General features: G+C 46.1%; 1 protein-coding gene across 1 annotated transcript in view; it reads right to left on the bottom strand.

Annotated features, from left to right (window-relative positions):
* The window catches only part of ttn.2 (titin, tandem duplicate 2), a 234,276-nt gene that overhangs the window by 182,920 nt on the left and 29,127 nt on the right, over positions 1-22,229 (bottom strand). The window contains exons 38-46 of the mRNA XM_078286142.1: positions 21,875-22,159; positions 21,417-21,542; positions 21,000-21,188; positions 20,295-20,675; positions 19,502-19,552; positions 17,714-17,739; positions 2,132-5,927; positions 1,062-1,340; positions 256-819 (exon numbers count right to left, since the gene is read on the bottom strand). Of these exons, the coding sequence (XP_078142268.1) occupies positions 256-819; positions 1,062-1,340; positions 2,132-5,927; positions 17,714-17,739; positions 19,502-19,552; positions 20,295-20,675; positions 21,000-21,188; positions 21,417-21,542; positions 21,875-22,159 (5,697 nt within the window). The remainder of the gene's footprint in view (positions 1-255; positions 820-1,061; positions 1,341-2,131; positions 5,928-17,713; positions 17,740-19,501; positions 19,553-20,294; positions 20,676-20,999; positions 21,189-21,416; positions 21,543-21,874; positions 22,160-22,229) is intronic.

Below are 22,229 nucleotides of genomic sequence, written 5' to 3'. Positions count from 1 at the left end.
TTGAGTTGGAAAACAACAAGGTTGTTTTTACCATTTTAAAAAGAGAAAAAAAAAATATTTATAACCAAGAGAAAAGGTACAAGAAAAAAATGCAACAGGAAAGACAAGAAGACAGCAATGCATTGCGTTAGCATCAGCTCACAGATGGCTGAATAGTAGTGTATAGTTGTCAGCAATAATCCACCAGCTCATTTGAAGAGAACAAGACATGTCTGTTCAGTTAAACTACAGGGAAGATCAACTTTAAGATCTTACCTTGCACTGTGACCAGAGCCTCACAGGATGAGCTCCCAGCCTCATTTGTGGCTGTGCACACATATTTCCCAGAGTCCTTCAGTTTGGACTTGGGTATCTCAAGAACAGCCACCTTGTCCTCAAAGGACATTTTACACTCCATGGTCTGGTGGACTTTTTTGCCGTCCCTGGTCCAGGTGACAGCCACACCAGTGTCCTCATCCACCTGGCACTCCAGGCGCAGTGGATCATTAACAGCTGCTGACACTGGCTCTATGCTCTTAACAAAGCTGGGCTTGTTGATAACCCTCAGCTCTGTGGTAAAGGTAGCAGTGCCAACACTGTTGGAGGCCTTACATAGGTACACCCCCTGGTCAGTCCGCTCAAGACTTTTAATTTGAAGGGAGTACTTGTTCTTTTCACATTTCATGACATAGTTCCCCTCCGAAGAGATGGCTATGTTGTCCTTGTGCCAGACAACTTCCATGGGCGAAGAGCCAGTGAGTGAGCACTGGAACAGAGCCTGTTTGCCCACATATAAGGTCATTGGGTCTGGTTTTGATACAAATACCGGTGGGTACATTTCTAAGGAGAGCAGGTAGAACATAAAAAACAACAGAACAAAATTTAAAAATGTGGAAAATACACCAACACCAAGGTTAAACAAACCTGTGCAATCTCAACTTAAACTTGAGAAAATCCTTAACATCATTATATCTTACCCAACATGATACCAGATTCCAGTGTATCATATACCATAATGATTCACACACACACACACACGCATATATATAACAATGATTTAAAATGTCCCATTGGGCTCTTACCAGTCACAATGAGAGAGGCGGAGCAGCTGTCGGCACCGTGCTGGTTGGAGGCCTTGCAGGTGTAGTCAGCACTGTCGGCCTTGACTGGACTCTGGAGCTCCAGAGAGGAACTGGTCTGGCGACTGAGGATCCTGTACTTCTCACTCTGTCTGATCTCAATGCCAGACCTGTACCATTTGAAGGTCACATTTGGAGCATCTTCAATCTCGCATTCAAACTTGGCATGGCCGCCAACGTTAATCTCCAGAGGCGTGATTTTTTGCCTAAAGACAGGTGGCACTGAGGCACACACAGAGGAAGGAAAAGGTAAAGTTAGAAATGGCATAAATGAAATACTTTAACAAGTTGTAATAGATGTATGGATCAGGAACAGGAATGATGGGATGTACAACAATGGTGGGAGATTTCAGGAAGAGTGACTGTGGAGGAAAGTTAAAAGAAATATAGCAAGAACACAAGCCCCATGTTTCACAAAGAGATGCCTACAGAAAGATGCTATCCATCATTTACAAGATTATCATGGGGCGAGGGTTCAGGCTAAAGTCGGGAGACAGAGTTTGTGAAAGATGAAACTATGTCAAGTTGAAGCCCTGGAAGCATGCAGAGAGAGAACACAGAGACCAAGTGGAGAGGATGGACCCAAAAGAGTGTGAAATTTCATGGGTGAGAAACAGAAGCACGTCTTCATAAACATGCCAAAGTGACCATGAAAAGACCATGAAAGGAAGCCTGTAGGCCAGTATCATGACAGCCATATTAGCTAGATGCTTATCTCCTAGAGATCTCTAAGCACCTTGCTTGGCTATAATGGTTCTGGTCTAAAGGCCGATGTTGATCATACGATGATGTGGAACAGGCAAGAATGATGTTTACACAGTGAGTTAGTACCATACAGTGACCTGCTAGGGAGCTCATGCTGAGCTATGACATTAATACAGACCGGAGTGAAAAATGAAATATTTAAAGTGAGGACAGAGATCCTGAATAGACCATTTTAAGTGAATGATTAGTTGTATTCTGAGAAAATGAATGAATGAATGAATGATAATTTGTTTGGCCTGTTATCAAACCTCTTGACACCACAGTGAGTCTTGAAGTTGTTGTGGTCTTGCCGGCTTCATTCTCAGCCTCACAGATATATTCTCCTTGATGCTTCTCCTTGACAACTTTGTTGATAACTAGTGTGTATGTGTCATGGTCTTTGGAACACTTGAACTCTTTGCCAGATTTCACCAATCGTCCATTGAAAAACCAGTTCACCTTTGTGACATACTTTATGGTGGCACTAAATGTTACTTTACTATCTTCTTCAATGGATAAATCCTCCAGGGAGGAGACTATGACAGGGTATTCTCTCTGTTCAGGTCTGGACACTGTGATCTCCTGTTTGAAAATCTCCTCCCTGTGCTCTTTCTGGATGCTAACGTCCACAGACTGCTCAGTGGGGATGGAGGCGGGGGGGAGGGCGGTGGTGATAGCAGCAGCTCCCACATCTCTCTCACGGCTTTTCACAGTCACTGACCTCACCTCCTGCCTGGACACCTGCACCGACTGCTCAAACTCCACATGGGCCTCGGTGGAGATTTTAACCTTCTGGGAGGAGACTGACTGTTTGATCTGCGCTGCCTTGGATTCCTGCACCACAACCTGCTGCTCAGCTGTGATAGACTCAACAGCCATTTTAGACTCGGTCTTGAGCGCAGCAGCCTGAGACTTAATAGGAGTGAAATCCACTGCGCTCTCTGCTACTCTCACAGTCTCCACCACAGACGACATCATCTCTTTGGAGCGGGCCGAGGAAACCTGCACTCTCTGAGGTTTGTCTAGCTGCATGGTGCCAGGCTGTTCAGAAGTCAGTACATGAGCCTCCTGGTAAACTATGGAATGGAAAGCTGCCTGGAGTTCAGTCCTGAGGTCAGCTGTCTGAGGGTACTCACCCTCAAAAGCCAATGTGATTTCCATTGGGGTGCCTGCTGTTGTGATAAGGTAGGTGAACATGGAACGTTTGGGCTCTTTCTGAACTTTGACCTCCTGGACCTCCGAGGCCTCTAACCTCCCTACAACGTCGGCCAGTAGCAGCGGCTGGTCCTGGGCCACAGCAGACTGAAGAGCGTCTCTGAGCTGACGTCTTATGTTCAGACTGGATGGTTTGGGGATCTGAATCACAAACGTCATCTCTTTAGGAAGAGCGGTACTGTCTTTAGATTCTGATGCCATAAGAGACAGTTTCGGCTGTGTGGTGACTCTGACTTTAGTGGACTCTGACTTGGTGATCTCCTGAGAGAGCTCACCTGTCAGCACCCGCTTCTCATCCATCACTATGGACTGTCGGACCGACTGGCCCTCCTGGATCTGAACAGCAAAGTCCTGCTCTGCTGCCTCCAGAAGCACACTGCTCTCTGTGGAGATCTCCTTCTCCTCAATCTGGACCGGCTCAGTGGGAACTTTTGGCTCCACGGCCGTCTGACAGGTGAATTTATCCACAGCTGTCAGACTCTCAGTATGGCCCTCCTCTAAGGTCTGGCTATCTGCTACACTGGTGACATGCATCACATTCCAGCGCTCCTCCTTCTGCACTAAAGCTCGCTGCTGCTTGACGTCGCTGGTGAAAGGCGTCTCCTTTGGGAGCTGCATGGGCTGGGAGGAGAGCTGGAGGACGCTCTGAGGCCTGGGCTCTGTTCTGAGCTGAGACTGAACTCCTGTCACAGAAACATCCAGCTCTTTGTGATAATCTGCTGTGAGCTCCCTTCTCTCCTCTGAGGTGGCTGCATGCTGCCTGGCCTTCTCCTGTTTCTGTGCTGCCACCTGCTGGTCAGGCTTCTCAATAACAAGAATACCCTCTTTGGGTAACGCCTCCACAGGCTGGGTTGACTGGAGGTGGAGCGGTGTGTGGGCCTCTCTCTGGGGCTGGATGGTCATAGTACTGGCCTTAGCCTCAAACTCTGATGTGTCCTCACACACCATGGTCCTCTGCTCATCCTGGCTGACAGTGTGTAACAGAGTAGGGCTTTTCCTGGCTCCTGCCTGCTCTGAGGCCGGCTTCTCACAGGTGAACCTCTCCTCAGACGGTAAGAGGTCCTGGTCTGTGATCACCTGTAGGTGTAACAACTGTTCTCCCTCTACCTGTGACTGAATGGACATGGCGCTGTCCAGACTGGGTAGCTGCTGAGTGTGTTCAGCCTGCAGTGTCTGCTTCTCCTCAGCTGTCAGAGCTGCCTTCATGACTTTATCCTTACAGAGCTGAGCCGTCTCCTCATCAGGCCTCTGCATGGAGAACTTAGTCTCCTTGGATAAAGTGTGTTTGGACTCACTGACCGAGGCCAAGATGGGTCTGGGTCGCTCTTTGCTTACTGAAGATTTGACAGCAGAATCTGCGGTGTGTAGTTCTGCTGTGTGGCCCTCGGCCAGCACCCGCTTCTCTGCTGACTGGGCTGAGTATAAAATCTTAACACCTTCTTTAACCTTATAACTCCTCTCCTCCTGTGGTTTGGGGATATCATGAGACTGTTCTTTCAGGATGGATAGTTGGGACTCAACTTGATGGCCACTGACTAGATGTTTAGGTTCTGAGGTGGGCCGGACTGTAGCTGACCTCCTGTCGGCCAGAGGCTCTGTGCTCACAGTAGAAAGAGTGGTGAGCTCCTCAGCTACGGCTGACATCACCTTTGACCTCTTTTCCCTAGCAGCCTGGAGCTCGATGACCTCAGGACTCTGAATACGATCACAGTGCTGCTCTGTGAGGTCCTGACTCTCCTGGACAGAAGATATAAAAGCTGCCATGTGAAGCTGTTTCATAGGAACAGCTGAAACCTGAGGTGGATGGGTGGGAGCCACAGAAACCCTCTCCTCTATCTCATGAGACTGCAGCACTGCAGCCTGGTGGGTGAGCTGCTCTCTATGAAGAGTGGCAGCTGAGATATCTAGCTCTCTAAGGGAGCCCACCTGCTCACTGGGAATAATCTGCCTGTCTTCAGTGCCGATGGTGTAAACCATCTGATCGGATCTGGTTCTGTCCTGACCGGGGAGGCTGACCTGGTACAAACGGGACTCTGTAGCCTGTTCTGTCACAGACACTTTATAGCCTTTCTTCTGAACCACTGTGTGCTGTTCCTGCTGGCGGGACACAGAGACAGACTCCCTGAACACGACCAGTTCAGCACTACAAGAAGCCTCCCCAAACTGGTTGGAAGCCTTACATGTATAGACGCCACTGTCTTCCTGTTTGACACTCTTAATATTGATGAAGCCAGATCCATCTGGGCCGGCCACTATGATACAGTTCCTACTGGGCTGGATCTGGAAAGCCCCCTTGAACCACTTCACATCAGGGATTGGATCACCGCTGGCTTTATATTTAAAGGAGGCCTCTCCTCCCTCTGAGCATCTGACAGGCTGGATCTGAACTGTGAAAGTAGGAGGCTGACCTGAGACCTTAAACATTTTCTCAACCCATTTCTCTGCCTGGCTAATATCCTTCTTTTTCACTTCGAGGTATGTAGTGCAGGTTGTCTGCCCAAATCTGTTGGTGGCAGTACAAGAATACTCCCCTTCGTACTCAGATGTGACCTGGGTGATTATCAGCGTATACTCCTCCTTCTCCTCTACCAGCTTGTACACAGAGGAGCTTTTTATCACCTGTCCATTGTGGAACCATTGAACAGTGGGTTTAGGGAGGCCAGACACTGTGACAGTAAACCTAGCAGTCTCCCCGTCACTCACAGCAGCTGGAGACAGCTGGCTGAGGAAAACTGGCTTTTCTTTTTTCTTCTCTAAAGTGCTAGAGTAACGTTTGGACTCTGGCTTGAGTTCAAGTGTTTTTGTTTTCTGTGGTAACTGGAGACCAGTGTAGTAGGTTTCCTCTTGCTCCTCCACAGTGGTGATGGTGGTGCTAGAACGCTCTGTCAGGAAATATTGAGCAAGATTGATAACAATATCCACAACACAAGAGCTATGCTGGTCAACAAAGAGTCCACTGATAAAAAATAAAAAGAGTAAATATTGATAAATGAAATGAACAAGGCTCCAAATCTACGTAGATGACCCCCAAAAAAGGCAACTAAAATATGAAATGTTTTACTTGTTTTAATTTACAAATTAATGTTAAATGATTTCTTCTTTTATAGTTTACTTAAAGGCATACTGAGGAGGATTTTGCTGCTTGTGGCTTTTACACACAACTTTTAAAGTTGACCAGATTGTTGCCAGAACGTTAAAAACCGGTAAAAAAAAAAACAGGTAAAAAAGTACAGCGAGGTAAAACGCCAAGCAGACAAGGCTCGTTCCAAAACGAGAGTGAATCTGTTGGCTTTCATCCGTTGGAGAGTATTGAAGGAGAGGATGGGATGAAGAGCGAAGCGGAGCTGGTCTGTTGGTAGGTGCGAGTTAGAGCTGTCAGCTTTTCTACTACAACGATGCTACGCTAATGGTAGCTAGCTGCCAGCTCACGAGACACACTAACGTTAGCTCTGACCAGTTGCTCTGTTTCAGAGCTCGAACGGTGGTTTTTAGATATAAAACGATTCAGCAGTGGTTTTGGTTGCAGCCGGACACACCTGCTGCCAAAAGGTCGACGCCCAGAAATGTCCTGAACATTCAGAAATAAGAAAATCCAGGCAGAAGGCAGCATGCTCTCTGCAGACACACTTTACTACACACTGCCAGACTTCGGTAGTGACAACCGAATTTATGAATGAGAGTGAATTTGCATATTTCTGGTACACACTGGAGCAGAGCGGAGTAAAACTAGAGGACTGTGTATGTACGGGTAACAGTCACTCCACTCATCCGATCTCGCGATGGCTGTAAATAATGTCTGTAACCATAGTAACGTTTACTTCAGACCAATATGGCGGCTACACCAGTAACCAGAGGTGTCGATTTATCCATAAGATCTTAATAAACCGCCACTGATAGCGGCGTCGGATTCTCTTTTTACACCGCATGGACTTGATAGTTTTAACGGCGACATTTGGACCGAAGACCGCAGACCAGGTAGGAACAACCAATGTTGAGGAAACAGACTGGATAGAAAATGTGAGAATGTCTCACAACACTTACCTCCGTCTCTTTCAAAACAACGGTGATAATGTTACGTAACGTAACAAGTGTTGCGCCTTATGCCATGTAACTACACGGAACCGAATCCGTTCTCAAATTCGGTTGTCAATACCTGAATTTTCAGGGAGTAATGCTGCATTCCATTGCACTCGGAAGTCGAATAAAAACGACTTCCAACACGGAAAAGTGCAACAGAGCGGTCGTTCAAGTCGGAGTTCCCAGTCGGAAATTCGGGCAAGATCTTCTCCGCCCGAGTTCTCCGACATAAACACAGCTGACGTCACAGCATCAATCTGTACTTAATAAAACTTGATTTTACTTGATATGTAGTTTTTGTGTTATGAACACGTATTGTAACAACTTTGTAGCTTCCATTTGTAACGTAATTCAGTTGACCTGCTTCGTTAGTAGATGGAAGTCTTTGCTGTATGAACTCGCCTGCTAACAGAGCTGTCAGATAGCTGCCGTTAACGTTAATGAGTAAAGGCTGTTGCGTCCATGTTTTCCCGAGAAGACGCACTGTAACGCATTTAGATCGGAGGTCGGTAGTTCCGACTTCCAGCGGAATGCACCATGAGTCCGGTTGTAGAATCCAGTCATCACTCTCCTTAATAACCGAACTGTGTGTGAACGTAACAGGATTAAGCTCTCCAACGAGGAGTCACACAGTACCAAGGGGCCATAAGTAATGATTAAGATAATTTTTGGATGAGGTTATGCTATTTCAAGGGGGAAAATCCTGCTCAGGATGCCTTTTAAGCATTTTGTGTTCACTGAATAGAAAGAGAATGACCCAAAAACTGACATTAAAAGATAGGCTAATTCTTGTCCTTTGTCCCCATGGGATGGATGGTTGCTTGACCTTTGAAGAAGGTGGTTTGTTTCTCTGGTTAAACGTCATGCAAACATCAGCAAAATGTAACCATGGCTAATTCTTCATGATGTCATCAGTCAGAGGAGCTTGTTTCAGTCTTTTTTTTTTTTTTTAGTTGTTTCTTTTAATTTTCCTTAACAATAAAGTTTCATTATGAAGTTAGTTTAAACCAATTTGACAAAGAATTGTTAAACATGTCTTAGTTGTGGGTCACTTCATTTACACTTCATACGTTTCATTGCAGTATTAGCGGGGGCAAAATGATGTTGATGGTTGCCTGGTCATTTCCAGCAAACCAAACCATGCATTTCTTTCAGGCCAAAGAACCATCTGAATCCCATATGGAAACAAAGGAATAGTGTTTTGACATTTTAATATTAAACTATATGTCAGAGAGTACCGCAAATGTTAAAAAAAAAAAAAGGCGCAGACTTCAACTTTACACCAACTCCTTTAATTGTACATACAGTATATAATTATATAAACTCTGAGACAAACCAACACGACTTCTGTACAAATAAACCATGGATTTCTATCTCACTGCCAAATTATCTGTATTTGTATTTGTGGCATTTGTTGTTTGTGGTATGGGAGCTGACAGTTGAAATTTTATTGTTTGATTTAACACTATTCTGTCTGAACACATTTCCTAACATACTCCTCAAATTACACATATTTACAAGACATGAACATTTATATTGAAAATCAAAAAAAAGTTTCACAGTAAAGGAAATTTTATCCATTTTAAATTTTCACTCAGTTTACTAATTTGAATTACTTTTAGTTTTAATATCCAGAAAGAAACATACCATGTTGCAAAACCATTCAAAGCAAGACTGTCACAAACATTTCCAAATTAATACTACAATGGACTTACTACACCACACTGACAACAATGAACTGTTATGGATTAATTCAAGTAAGATATATGACAATATATTCCTAATAGTTTACAGATCTTAGATAGGACAACTGTGACCAATGTTAATCTCCTGATTATATATGGTATGTGAATTTCATAGTATCTTAATATTTTTAACTTCTCTGCTGATTATTTCAACAAAACCACTTCTCAAGTATTATTCTTTGCATCTTCATACAATAGCTAACTAATACCTAACTCATTTATCACAAAATAAACATGATAATATTGCTGATATGTATTTCTGATGAATGTTTTGTCTATATTAAATGTATGCTTCACACGTGTAATCCCAGTTGTTTCACCTCCTATAGTGCAAACTGATGTGAACAGCAGATTACAAAAACAGATTGGTAATATTTTGCATTAAGCTGTCCTCATACCTGCAGCAATGTGTTTTGTAACTGCTGAACTTTTACTGAAAACACTAAATAGAAATTTTGCAGTTGCAGTAATTAAAGTAATGACTTTAAAATGTCATAATTGAACTTAATTTTCAAAGTTAATGACAAACATATAGGGTCAGCTTACTGTGAAGTGTTACCAGACAAAAAATAAATTAGATCTCATCTGTTTTGAAAAGCAAACATAAACCCAGATTCTTTCATTAGGCACAAAAGACAAACTTCCGCAAATCAAAGTAAAAACATTTTGAGACTCCGCTGTGTGAAGTTTTACACAACATACAATAAATAAATAAAACCTGTCAGCAGACTGATCTGCTGCTACAAAAAATCATTATTCAATTCAACTTCAATATTTTTTTCACATTTACTGTTTCAGCATTCAAACACCACAACATACACTTTCTACCCATTTCCACCACATAACCAGATCTTTCCTCATCTAGAACACTTTCAACAGAGCGGTGGTTTCAACGCACCCGGCCTGGTTTTGGATTACGCACTTATACTCCCCAGCATCACTCTGTGTAACATTAGTAATGAGCAGGTTGAAATGTCCTGTGGTTTTCTCCTGGATTATACACCTGCTGTCTGTGACTCGGTCTCCATCTTTGTACCACTCAGCAGTGGGGTTGGGCTTCCCGTTAAACAGACACTGGAGGATAACCGGTGTCCCTACCGCTGCTGTAACGTTAGTTAACGGGATAATACATTTAGGAGGCGTCTCTGTCACCTGGAACTGGAAGCTACACGTCTCAGACGACTTCCCTTTGAACTCTATTTTATCGTCTTTTGCCGGCTCAGCAAACACATCAAAGTTAATGCTGACATATTTCTCTCCCTGTTCGCTCATTTCGTTGTCGGTGTTGGCCACCAGCCTGACCGCCCTCTGAGACTCGTCCGCCTCCTGCTCAAACTCAAACTCCAGCTCAATCTCTGACGCCTGCTCACCATCAAACGATGTGTTGCCGACCATCAGGTCAAACTTCTGAGGCTGGACCTTTGCGCTGCCGAGAGACACGGCAGTCAGCTCCCTGCCTCTGGCCTTTCCTGAGAAAGCTTTAGCATTCAACACCGACAGGGACGCCCTACACAGCGTCTCTCCTACCACGTTAATGGCCCTGCAGGTGTACACTCCACTGTCCTGTGTGGTGACTTTACAGATCTTCAGGAAGTGGTTGTCTCCATCAGACGAGTGGAGGTATTTTTTGTTATCGTGAGGGATTTTCTTGTCACCTTTGAACCAGGAGACGATGGGAGATGGAATTCCCATCAGAGAGCACTCAAACATGACGGTGGTGCTCTCGGGGGTTTCCATGTCACAGATGGGATTGATAAACCTCGGGGGCATCTCAGTGACCTCAAAAGCTATTTTCAGATCATCATTCTCCTGGGTGACAAAGTCCACAGCACCCTCCTCATAAATACTAGGCAACACATCCAGGGAAATGATCATACTCTTGTTATCAGCCGTGTACTCGGGGATGGTGATGATCTTCACCTGTTTCTCAAACTCTTTCACCTCATTTTCATCCAGCTCTACTTCCAACAGAATCTCCTGAGGCGATGGAGAACGCGAGGAGTCGTCTTCCTCCACATCAAACTCCATCACGTGTTGATGGGTGACAGCAGGTGGAGCAGGCATGAACCTCACTTCCTGTGATACAACTACAACTAAAGCAACACTCCTGGCTTCACCTACATAGTTCACAGCCTCACAGATATACTCCCCCTGGTCGGCTTTAGTGACGCTGTGAATTGTTAGAGTGATGTTATCTCCGTCTCTCTCCATTTTAACCCTGTCGTCCGCCACCAATTGGGTTTTGTTGCGGAACCATCTCACCTCAGGAGAGGGGAGGCCAAACACCTCGGCATAGAACATCAGAGAGTCATTTTCAAACACTCTCTTCTTAGTGAGAGGTTTGAGGAAGGCAGGAGGGATTCCCTGCACTTTCTCCTGGAGTGTTGCCAGGCCCAGAGACCCTCTGCCCTCAGTAAGGTATCGACTGTCATCCAGATTTAACCCGGGAGGGGTTGTTTCAATGCCCTCATCAGCAGGAGACCTCAGGAACTGAGCTGGAGAGAAGAACCTCTCGCTGGAGTCACCTGTTGAGGGTCTCTTGTGCTCTACAGGGGAGAAGGGATACTCCTGCGGGGTCATAAAACCACCAGGAGTGTCAGTAGTGGGAGTGTGGAAGGACTCGGGAGACTTGGGAGTGTGGAAGGACTCGGCGATTGGCTGTGAGATCTCAGTGGATGAGGCTGGGGTGTAGAACCTCTCAGCCACCTCAGCTATCTCCTCACTGAAGGTGCTGCCTATCTCTATAGACATCTCAGACTCGGGGGACAGCGGCCTTCCCCAGTCTGTTGGAGGGTTGTAGTAGTCGTACACTGCGCTGAATGTGACCTCCTCCACCTCCATGGAGCGGCCTGCTGCTCCCCCAGCTTCAGCTGAGGCCTGGTCCACATCACTGCTCCCCTGTTTAGATACAACCTGCTTCTGAGGTCCTTGGGAAGCAATATAGTCAGCCAGACCAAGTGGCTTGGCTGTGCTGTCTGCTTTGGGCTTGACAACACGTGGTTCAGCTTCTGGTTTCACCAGGACGTCAACACCTTTGGCCTCAAGATATGTACGAGGTTCAACTACATGACCAGCCTCGATCTCCTCTGCTGTTTCTGTGACGTCGGCCTGGGAGTCCGGCATACTGAGGAAGACCCCACTGTCCAGAGAGGGTTCTGGGAAGGAGATCAACTCCTCACTGACAACTTTACCCTCCTCACTCACATGCTTCACCTTAGGCATGGAAACAAGTTCCTCGCCCATTCCTTTAACCTCTTCACTCACATGTTTCACCTCCTCACTAACCTCCTCAGTAAAACCTGGGACCTCCAGACTGGCATCTTTAGCCTCACTGCTAAAAGGGGAAGACCTTGCAGCTGCTGTCTGTCTCTCAGGTGCGGAAAGTGATTCAGAAATTCTTTTAGGCTTGACAACCTCACTGACAGGATCTGACGTTCTGGTAGAGCGCTTTACTGCTGGGGCTTTGTCACAGTGGAAAGGTATAAAGCTGCTAGTTCTGTCAAACATATGGACAGTCTCCTCTCTCACCACCTCCTCTACTTCACCTGCCCCCATTTGTTCAGGGGAACGAACAGGTTTCCCTGGCATCACAGGCTTAGGTCTGACCAGCTGTGGAGACTCCTGCACTTCCTCTACAAACTGTTTGATTTCACCATGGCTCGCAGCTAAAGCTGCTCCCTCCTCCGAATCACCAGATATCATGCAGATCTCCCTGTCTTCCTCTAGAGAGGAGATGGGCTGGAAGGTCTTCAAAGAGACAGATTTGGGTTTTGCAGGATTTGTATGAGAGGAAACAGACTTTCCTGAGGCAGGAATAGGCTCTGCTCGAACAGATACAGTTTTGTGAGAAACTGGTTTCACTGTAGTGGTAGCAGCCCAACTATCACTACCTTCTACAAGCATAGCATCATGTTTAGGTATCAGTGGAGCTCTTTCCTTCAATTCCCCAGCCAACGTTTGTTCCTGCTGGTCAGGGGGAACGGCCACTGCAGGGATAAACTCCTCAGGGAAAAATGTTTCCTTTCTCTGCTCCTCAGGAGGGGGGGAAGGCATGAATGCAACAGGTGAGTCTGACTCAAAAGCTTGTTTAATCTGAGACACTTTTATCACAGCAGCAGAGGACTGCAGACCACAGCCAGATATACCAGGAAGCTCTCTGTAGACACCAGGTCTGGTTTTTGAGGCTTTGGCAGCCACCTCTGGTGGGGTACGTGAGCTGATAAATTTATTTGTCTCCTCTGTGAGATCAGTATCTGTGACGTTAGCTGCGTGGCTAAGAGCAGGTTTCTTGATATTGTCAGCTAAGCCAACAGGAGACTTTCTCACTCTGCCAGTTATGCTGGTGGGAGATGGGGTAAAAACATCATCCTCTAGAGCCATGCCAGCCTCTGAAAACTGTGCAGGCTCAGCAATTTGGAATGACACATCAGAGATGCTTGTAACCTCTCCCAGCTTATTTTGGGCAACACATTTATACACTCCAGCATCAGTGTATGTGAAGCTGTAGATATATAACCTGTAAACTTTATCATGCTCCTCAACTCTGTATTTACCAGTGGTGATTTTGAGGCAAACATCATCATGATACCATGTGATTTCTGGAGCAGGTTCTCCTGTGATGATACACTCTAACACAGCAGTCTCTCCCTCAGAATAACTGATGTTCTCTAATTCACTGACCACACGAGGAGGCTCCCCAACCACATCAAAGGAGAAGGTAAACTTATGTTTCACAGTCTGAGAGGCTCCCTCATCACTAGACACATCCGAGGCTTTGTCTGTAACTATGGCCTCAGATTTTACCTCACTGCCCTCCTCTATCATCTCAGGGACGGGGGTGGCAGCGGTGATTCTGATCTGAACCGGAGAGGAGGTGAAAGATTCATCTGAGCGCCGAGGTCTGCGGATCACCGCCTCAGGCACCTGCAGTGTTGCCTTTCCTGTATCCATGTAGGACAGCAGTTCCTTCTCTACCAGGCTGTCTTGGTGTTCCTCACCCTTCTCCAGCTCCTCTGTCACCATCACCTCCTGTGTGAGATCTGAGGTTCTCACCAGCTTCACGTCCAAGATTTCCAGAGTGGCGCTGCAGATGGACTTGCCGTGTTTATTGGTTATAACACAGTCAAACGTCCCCTCGTGGTCTGTGGTTGGATAGTAGACGGTGAGCTTTGATTCATTAGATTTGCTCATGATGTCATAGTCAGGGTTGTGGGCTAATGGGTGGCCATCTTTGAGCCAGGTGACGGTTGGCTGAGGGTCACCCTGGAACTGGCAGGTAAACTCTGACATCTCACCGATTTTAACTTTAATAGAAGATATTTCTTTCACAAATACTGGAGGGGGTCCTTTCACAGTTTTATCCCCCTCTTTTACCTTCTGGGTATCTGTTTTGTAAGTTTGGTAAAGGCCCTCTTTGGAACTTAACTCTTGGACTCTCCTCTCCTCTTTCCTCACAGCTCCAAGTTCAAGGCTCTCATCTCTCCATTGTCCACTCTGTTTCGACCTGATCCCCTCTCTGCTTCCCTCTCTCCTCACTCCTCTAAGATCCATCTGGCGTCTCCGTTCGCTGCTCTCTCCTGAGGATCCTATCTCCTCCCTCATCCCTCTCTCCTCTCTCACCTCAGTCTGGAAGCGCTGGGTGCTGCCTTTATCGACAGTCATAGCATAATCCTCCCTGCTCCTCCTCTCCACACCTCTCTGCAGATCCTCCTGTGGGCTTCGGCATGGGGAGCGCCTCCTGACCGGGGAAGACTCTCTGGACAGCTTATGAGGGCTCTCAGCCTGAGCAGAGGCTAGTTCATATCCCTCGAAAGGCACACTTGCATGGTGGGTGGGAGAGCGCCTCCTAACAGGTGTAGATTCACGATCCATTCTGTCTTTTACAGGTGAAGATGGTAGATCACAAAGACTTTCAACAGGCACACCAGCATGGTATGGTAATCCACCATGTGTAGGAGAATGCCTTCTTAGGGGAGAAGACTCGCGAGACAGTTTGGGAGGCGATGGCTCGTAGGCCGTGGCGTGGAGAACATGTGAAGGTTTTCTTGCTGGTAAGGCTCCACCAGCAAGTTTTGTATGTGGTGGCTCTTCTTGTTGGGATGTAGGACCATAAGTAGCCAGGTGAGTGGGTGAGGGTTTTCTAACAGTTGTTGGCTCCTTTACAAGTTTATGGGTTTCTTCTACATGTGGGTTTGGAAGTTCATAGGGGTAGGTTTCATGAGATACACCAGCATAATGGGGTTTAGTAGCTTGGTGAATTACAGTGGTGTCAAATGGTGGAACATGGGAATCAAATGGTAACCCAGTACCAGTTTGTTTGTATTGTTGTTCATCCAGAGCCCAGTCTGACTCAAGTTCAGCCACTTCTTCTTGTTCTACAACATCCTGTTGCCATTTCAAGATGCGCTGAGCCAGTGCTTCTTCCTCGCTGACAAAGTACTCGCTATCTGTCTGCAGTCTGGTCTCACGGCCCTCTGTCGGCAACTCTCCAGTAGGCGGCCACTGTAGACGATCATCCTGTTCATCCTGGAATCCAGCAGGAACTGACTCGCTCAGGAGGAACTTCTCTTTGGCGGTTTTCTCTGGAGAAGTCTTTCTGCGCCGGACCACTTCAGGCTGAGCCATTGGTTCTGAAGCAGAAGCCCCTTCAACACCTCTCTTGGCCTCAGCAGTCTTCTCAGCCTGGTATGGTGAGTAGGCCTCCACCCAGTCTGACTCCAGTTTCACAGCCTGCTCCTGCTCAATCAGAACATCCTGCTGCCATTTCATTATCCGCTGAGTCAGGGCCTCCTCTTCACTGACAAACTGCTCACTCTCGTTCTTCAGTTCAGAGATGTTCTCCCTTGACAGCTGGAGCTCACGCTCTTCTCTTGTCTTCTCAAACAGCGGTTTCTCTGCTCTGGCTTTCATTCTAGGTGATGCCTCAGCTTCCATTTCTGCTGCTCTAGCTTTAATTCTGGGGGATTTTTGGGTCAGCATGGTTGATGCTTCAGCTTCCATTTCTGCTGTTCTAGCTTTAATTCTGGGCGATTTTTGGGTCAGCATGGCTGATGCTTCAGCTTCCATTTCTGCTGTTCTAGCTTTAATTCTGGGCGATTTTTGGGTCAGCATGGTTGATGCTTCAGCTTCCATTTCTGATGTTCTAGCTTTAATTCTGGGGGATTCTTGGGTCAGCATGGTTGATGCTTCAGCTTCCATTTCTGATGTTCTAGCTTTCATTCTGGGGGATTTTTGGGTCAGCATGGTTGATGCTTCAAATTCCATTTCTCCAGTTCTGGCTTTTATTCTGGGTGACTTTCTAGGTAAGGAGGCAGAGGACTCTACTTCTTCTGCTCTCACTTTCATTTTAGGTGAATTAATCATTGACAAAGTAGCAGCTTCAGGATCTGCCAGCCTAGCCTTCATTCTGGGTGATTTGTGGGAGGAGGGGAGCGAGGCCTCAGCTTCTACAGTTGTTCTTTTCTCCACTACCTCCTCCTGGGTGTAAACATGCTCCTCAGGCTCCATGTACGGTGGCTCTGCTGGCATGGAGAGCTCGGTTTCAGGCTCAAATGTCTCCTCTTCTGACATCCGCATCCCTTTCTGCCATTTCCTGATCCGGAGGGCCAGAAGTTTCTCCTCACACTCCATCCTATCAGCTTCCAGGCTCTTCTCATATTGAGCCTTCAGAGATTCTTCTACCGGCTCCTCTTCATATGGCTCATCTAAGTCTCTCACTATTCCCTCTGGCGTTACTGTGTCACTGAGGAACCTCTCCTTGACTGATTTGACTGGCTTAGGCCTGGGTGATTCTCTGAGTGATGCCTCCTCCTTCACAGGCACAGATTCCCTACTCTCAGTGTATGTTTTAGTTTCTGTGTATTCTGATGTGTCAGAGTATGGTATTTCAGACTGACCCCGCATTGTAGCCTCCATCGTGTGCTCAGTGACCCCACTGTGATGCTCACCTACCCTCTGTTTGAATCTAACATCTGCCTGAGACTCAACTGAGGCCACAGGCTTTTTATCTTCCTGTGTTTCAGAATACTTTTTACTTGGTTCCCTCTCCTCCTGTGGCACCATTGTATCAACCGGCTCCCCTCTCATGATCTGAATGGCACGGGTTCTGGACTGAGGTTCGAATGAGTGCCTCATGCGACGCTGGGAGGGTTCCCCGCTTAGAGAGCGGGTACCTGAGGTTTTACCTCGAAACTCCTTACGCCTCTCTCCCTGTTCAAATGGTCGGTTGAAATGCTGCACATCAGGTAGAGAAGCTGGCTTGACCCTAAGCTTGTCCACATAGTCTGCATAGCTTGACTCACTGGCTACTGACTCTAAATCAAACTCAGAGGAGGACATGGTTGAGATAGACATCCTCTTCTTCTGTTTGACAGCCTTTTGAAGTGTGGTAAGTTTTGTTCTTACCTCGTTGTGAAGACTCTCAGTGTCACTGAACCTCTCGCTGTATCTGTCACTGCACCTGTCGCTGAACTTGTCACTGAACCTGCCACCTGTGCGCCGGTCACAGTAGATATCACTGAACCTGTCATCAAACCGCTCAGACCTGTCAAACATAGGGGGAGGGGACCGGGCACGCTCAGAAGCAGTTTCCAAACGTTTAGACTCTTTCTCTGACTCTTTTGCTTTCGATGGTGAATCAGACCTAAAGAAGACCGTACGAACCAGAGCACTCTTAGATCTAGATCTTCCCTGATGGACTTTAGACATCTTGTCAAATGGAGACCCAACACACCTAAGGTCGACCCTAAACTTCCTCTCTTTCCTCTGCTCGACCATGGTGTCTATGCTTTCATGGGCTCTGGCAGAGCGCCGAACAAAGCTCAGGTAGTTAGCAGACTGCTCTTCCTTCAGTGACACCAGAAGTGATGCTGTGGACTCTGCAGAACCCTCTGTATTTATTGCCATTACCTTGTAACTGCCCGAGTCTTTCTCTTTGATACTGTCGATAACCAGACTGGTGGTGTGCATGTGCATTCTGCTCTCAGTACAGATCCTACGTCTACGCTCTTTCTGAATTGGCCTGTTATTATGAAACCACAGAATAGTTGGTGGAGGACAGGCAACCAGTTTACACTTTAATGCCGCTGGGTCCCCCTCGAGGACTGACTGGAACTTGAGTTTCTTGGTGAAAGAGGGTTTAATGTTCTCAGTCCATGAGCTGATGGACGAGGTTCTGCTGGAGCAGCGATTGGCTGCCACCAGGCCGTGATCCAGGAAGTCCTCGGTGTCTGAGAAGGCTCCTCTCAGCTGCCGACTCCTGGTGAGATCTGTTCTGTTCTCTGTTCCCTCTTTGCTTTCATTATAAAACAGTTCTGCAAACAGAAACAGACACCTGTCAGTACAACATAGCCTTCAGGGGCAAAAAGAAGGAAAAGGAATTTGAATGAATCATTAATGGAAAAATTAAATGCATGCTGCAAGTCACAATGCCATAAGAAATAACAATTTCACTCACCATATTTGTTCGAATAAACGCAAGACTTGATTCTTTTTATAAGAAACCTGCAGGAAGTTTTGATCCTTCTTCTGTGGAAATTTCTTCAAAACATAAATTACTTATTAAAAAAAGCATAAATGTTTCCGAGATAAACTGATGGGCAACTCGTTTTGCTTTTTGGTCTTTGCTTTGGGTTTACGTTTATACTAGAATATTCCTTACCTGACTTGCAGACAGGAGAATAAACGCCCTTTCTAAACCTTAGACTTAGAGGTGATAAACGATGCACAGATATCAACGAGAAGCACAGCTCTCCAAGAATAACAGGTTATATAATCAAACTTGCTCAAATGAAGCTCTAGAATTGTGTGAGAAGGCGTTTATTCGAACTAATATAGTTTACTGGTGTTATTTAGAATGCAAACCACAGGAATCACATCCCACTATCTGCAAGCCAGGCTAAGAAATATTTTGCAGGAGGAAGTTATCAGTTCCAGATGCAATAAACTTTAGGAAAAAATTAAAAGATGTGGCTATTTCCATATCTTTTAAAGAGGCATTTCAAATCTGGAAGCTTTAAAAGATACGCATCCTGCACCTTTTCTGGGAAACAGATCATAGGAACCTTCATGCCAAAAGAGAGGACTGATGGATGCAAACCCCATGTTTCAAAAACTGGTACAACAAGCAAGTCTATCAGTGTTCGCCTGGGGGAAACCATAGTATATTCTCAACATAACAGCATATTGAATAATACAAATGATATCCATTTTCTATCAAGACAAATATACAAATTACATGCATTGTGGAAATTCTAGGATAATTTAAAGGGATAGTTCAACCTAATGACATACGTACATACTCTGAATGCAGTCTATGGATGCAGGCAAACCATAATCCAAACAATCCATAATGCATGCCACCAACTGCTTTTTCCTCAATAGTTTCTCCACTGCTTTTTCTCATTGAAAATTCACTGATGGCAAGTCACGTTTAATGAGCCAAAGCTTGGATTGAAGTTACCCACTAGACTGCTTTCAAAGCGAACAATCAAACCAGTCGAATAGAGAACTGGTTGAACTGCCCCTTTTCCAGTATGCTGGTTCACTGTGATGTGTGCGTCTGGTGTGCTGCATGTGATGGTCAAAAATCTGCCTGGACCTTACCTTTGACTTCTTGCTCAATCTTGGCTTCAATCTGCTCTCTCACGTGAGTCACTGTGGAGGAGAGAGGTGACGTTAGTTCAGACCACCATCTTATCTGCAGAGTGTGAGCAGGATGATCCCATGTAGGAACCAAACATTTGGGTTTCTTTCTCAGCCTGCGTAAACTCATTCCTACTCTTGTCACCCACATGAATTAAGCTTGTGACTCATGTTGGGTTCCGATCCATAGTTTCAGAAACTAGGTGACAAATCAAACAACACAAACATACATTTGCATGCATCAAGTGAAAAATAGTGAAAAAAAAAAAAAGTGAAAATGTCTAAGCTTGTGGGGATGAATAAGAAAAAAGAAGGGTTTGATAGTTTCCTGGAGGCAGGGGGTATAGAGAGGTTATACAAGTGAGTTTCATGCAAAGTCCAGAGTTTTCCCGAGTGTGGGGGGGGGGGGGGGGGGGGGGCGATGAAGGAGGGTGGAGAGAAGTTTTCCTCTGGGGCAATATGAGAAGGATGCTGAAAACCAGGAGCAGAGGGGAGTGATGAGAAGAGAGGTGATCTTCTGAGGCTTCACTAACTGTTGCACTCATGGATGTGTGGAGTATCTTTCTGACACTGTGAGGTTAGTACAAGGAAAACCTGGACAAAAGGTGAATGTGTTGACTGGAGGTGAAACAAGGAGGAATGCTGGGTTCAGGGAAGCTTTGGGGCGTGAAGGAAGGGCGATTCATTAATTGGAAGGAATGGAAACAGGTTTATTTTAGGGTGCAGGCCGGCTGGAGCTGGACCCAGAAGTTACCTTCTTCTTTGGTTACGGTGAGAGTAGCAGAGCACACGGATTCTCCGGCATTATTGGCTGCTTTGCAGGTGTATAGTCCAGCATGCTCAGAGAAAGCATCGACTATAATCAGTGTGGCGGTGTTTGTCGTCTCATCGAAATGAAAGACAATGTTCTTTGTGGGCTTAATTGGCTGCTGATTATGAAGCCAGCTTATCTCTGGCTTCGGCATGCCGGACACACAAGCATGAAACCTGGCCACCTCCCCATGCGGCACAGTGCAGCTGGTTATTGGATGGATGAAAGTGGGCTTTTGGCCAATAGAAGGTTTCTTTAGACTGGTGAGGCTGGTGGAGACCTGCCGCTGAGAACCAGCAGGAGAACCCACAGTTTGTTTTTGCCCTGAAAGGAAGCATGTTCATTCACTTTATGAACTGATTTAAGTGCATAGGTGTATATGAAAAGTATTAAAGAAAAGAAAACACTGCTGTCAGCTCATGGAAAGGTATCAAGTATCGTACTTCTCATTTACAACATATCAAGATTCTATTGAACCACATTTGCCACGGAGGCAGCACAGCAGGTTAAGTACAATTGCTTGAAATCCATTGAGGAATGTCTATACAAACAGTATGGGAGCATTTACCTTTATTGTCTCCATTATTATCATTCACTGTCAATGCAGGGGTGAAATTTTTTTTTTTTTCTCAGCTATAACAAACTCACCGTCCAGTTTGAGTTTGGCGGAGCAGGACACGGTTCCTGCGTTGTTTTTGGCCACGCAGGTGTATTCCCCCTCGTCCTCCGGATACACCCTGGAGATCTCCAGCTGACAGCTGTCATCGAACTGGGACATCCTGAAGAAGTCCGACTGCTTGATCTCCTTATCCCCGTGGAACCAGCTGATCTTCACATCTGGGAAGCGTTAGGGTTAGAGACGAACAACAGACGGGTTCAGAGCAACGTTCTGTTGAGCTGTTCTACACAATCACATCATGATGCTTTTATAATGCTGGACTCAGATGATTTACCTCCACAGCATTAAGTTTATCTAAAGCTTACATTTTTTTCTCCAGTGAAACTAAATTGAATTAACTACTGTCCCACATTCAGCTCCCAGTGAAATTAAAGTGAACTAACTACCGTCTCCACGGACGCGGCACTGGAAGCGAGCTGGTTCTCCCTCGCGGGTGGAGGTGTTGGCGATGGGAGAGACGACCACTGGAGGAGCCATGGGAGCAGCAGAGTCTGGAGAGACCACCTCTGACACTGCACACACACACACACACACACACACACACATCACAACCTGAATCTATACACATCTTTGGTAATGCAGCGTATTGGGATGGAGACTATTTCTCTGCTTGTGTAAGGTTTACTTAAGACAATAATTCAGACCATATATTCAAGTGTTTGATAATTAATGATCTAATGATATTCAATATGCTCAACAAAGGAAAATAATTGCTTTAAAATGATATAAAATGGAGATGAAAAATGTATATGTGACATTTCAAAATTTGACGATCACATGGTTGCATAGTTTTACTTCTCTCCTTGTTTTATCTCGTTGTCAAAGTCTCACAGGTTTTATTTACCTTCCACATTGAGTGATGCTGTGCTTGTTGCCGTGCCAAAGTCATTCTTGGCCTCACAGTTGTAGACGGCTGCGTCCTCCGGGAAGACTTCGATCAGGAGCAGCGTGTGCTCGTTTCCGTCATGAAGGAACTTGCACTTGAAGCCGGGAGAGAGAGCCTGGGAGTTCTTGTACCAGAAGACCTGAGGCTGAGGAACGCCGGTCACCTGAACTGAGAAGCGAGCCGGTTTCCCAGCCTCCACAGACTGGGGCTCCATGTGGCGCAGGATCTGAGGAGGCTCCGGGACTGAGGAAGAGGAGGAAGAACATGAAGCTGTTTGTTGAGCCGGACGGAGGATAACAGCCTGAGGTTGTTC

This window comes from Centroberyx gerrardi, chromosome 10 (assembly GCF_048128805.1).
Source record: "Centroberyx gerrardi isolate f3 chromosome 10, fCenGer3.hap1.cur.20231027, whole genome shotgun sequence".
Classification (NCBI taxonomy): domain Eukaryota; kingdom Metazoa; phylum Chordata; class Actinopteri; order Beryciformes; family Berycidae; genus Centroberyx; species Centroberyx gerrardi.
The sequence above is the reverse complement of the archived record's forward strand: the minus strand, read 5'-3'. Positions and strand labels throughout refer to the sequence as shown.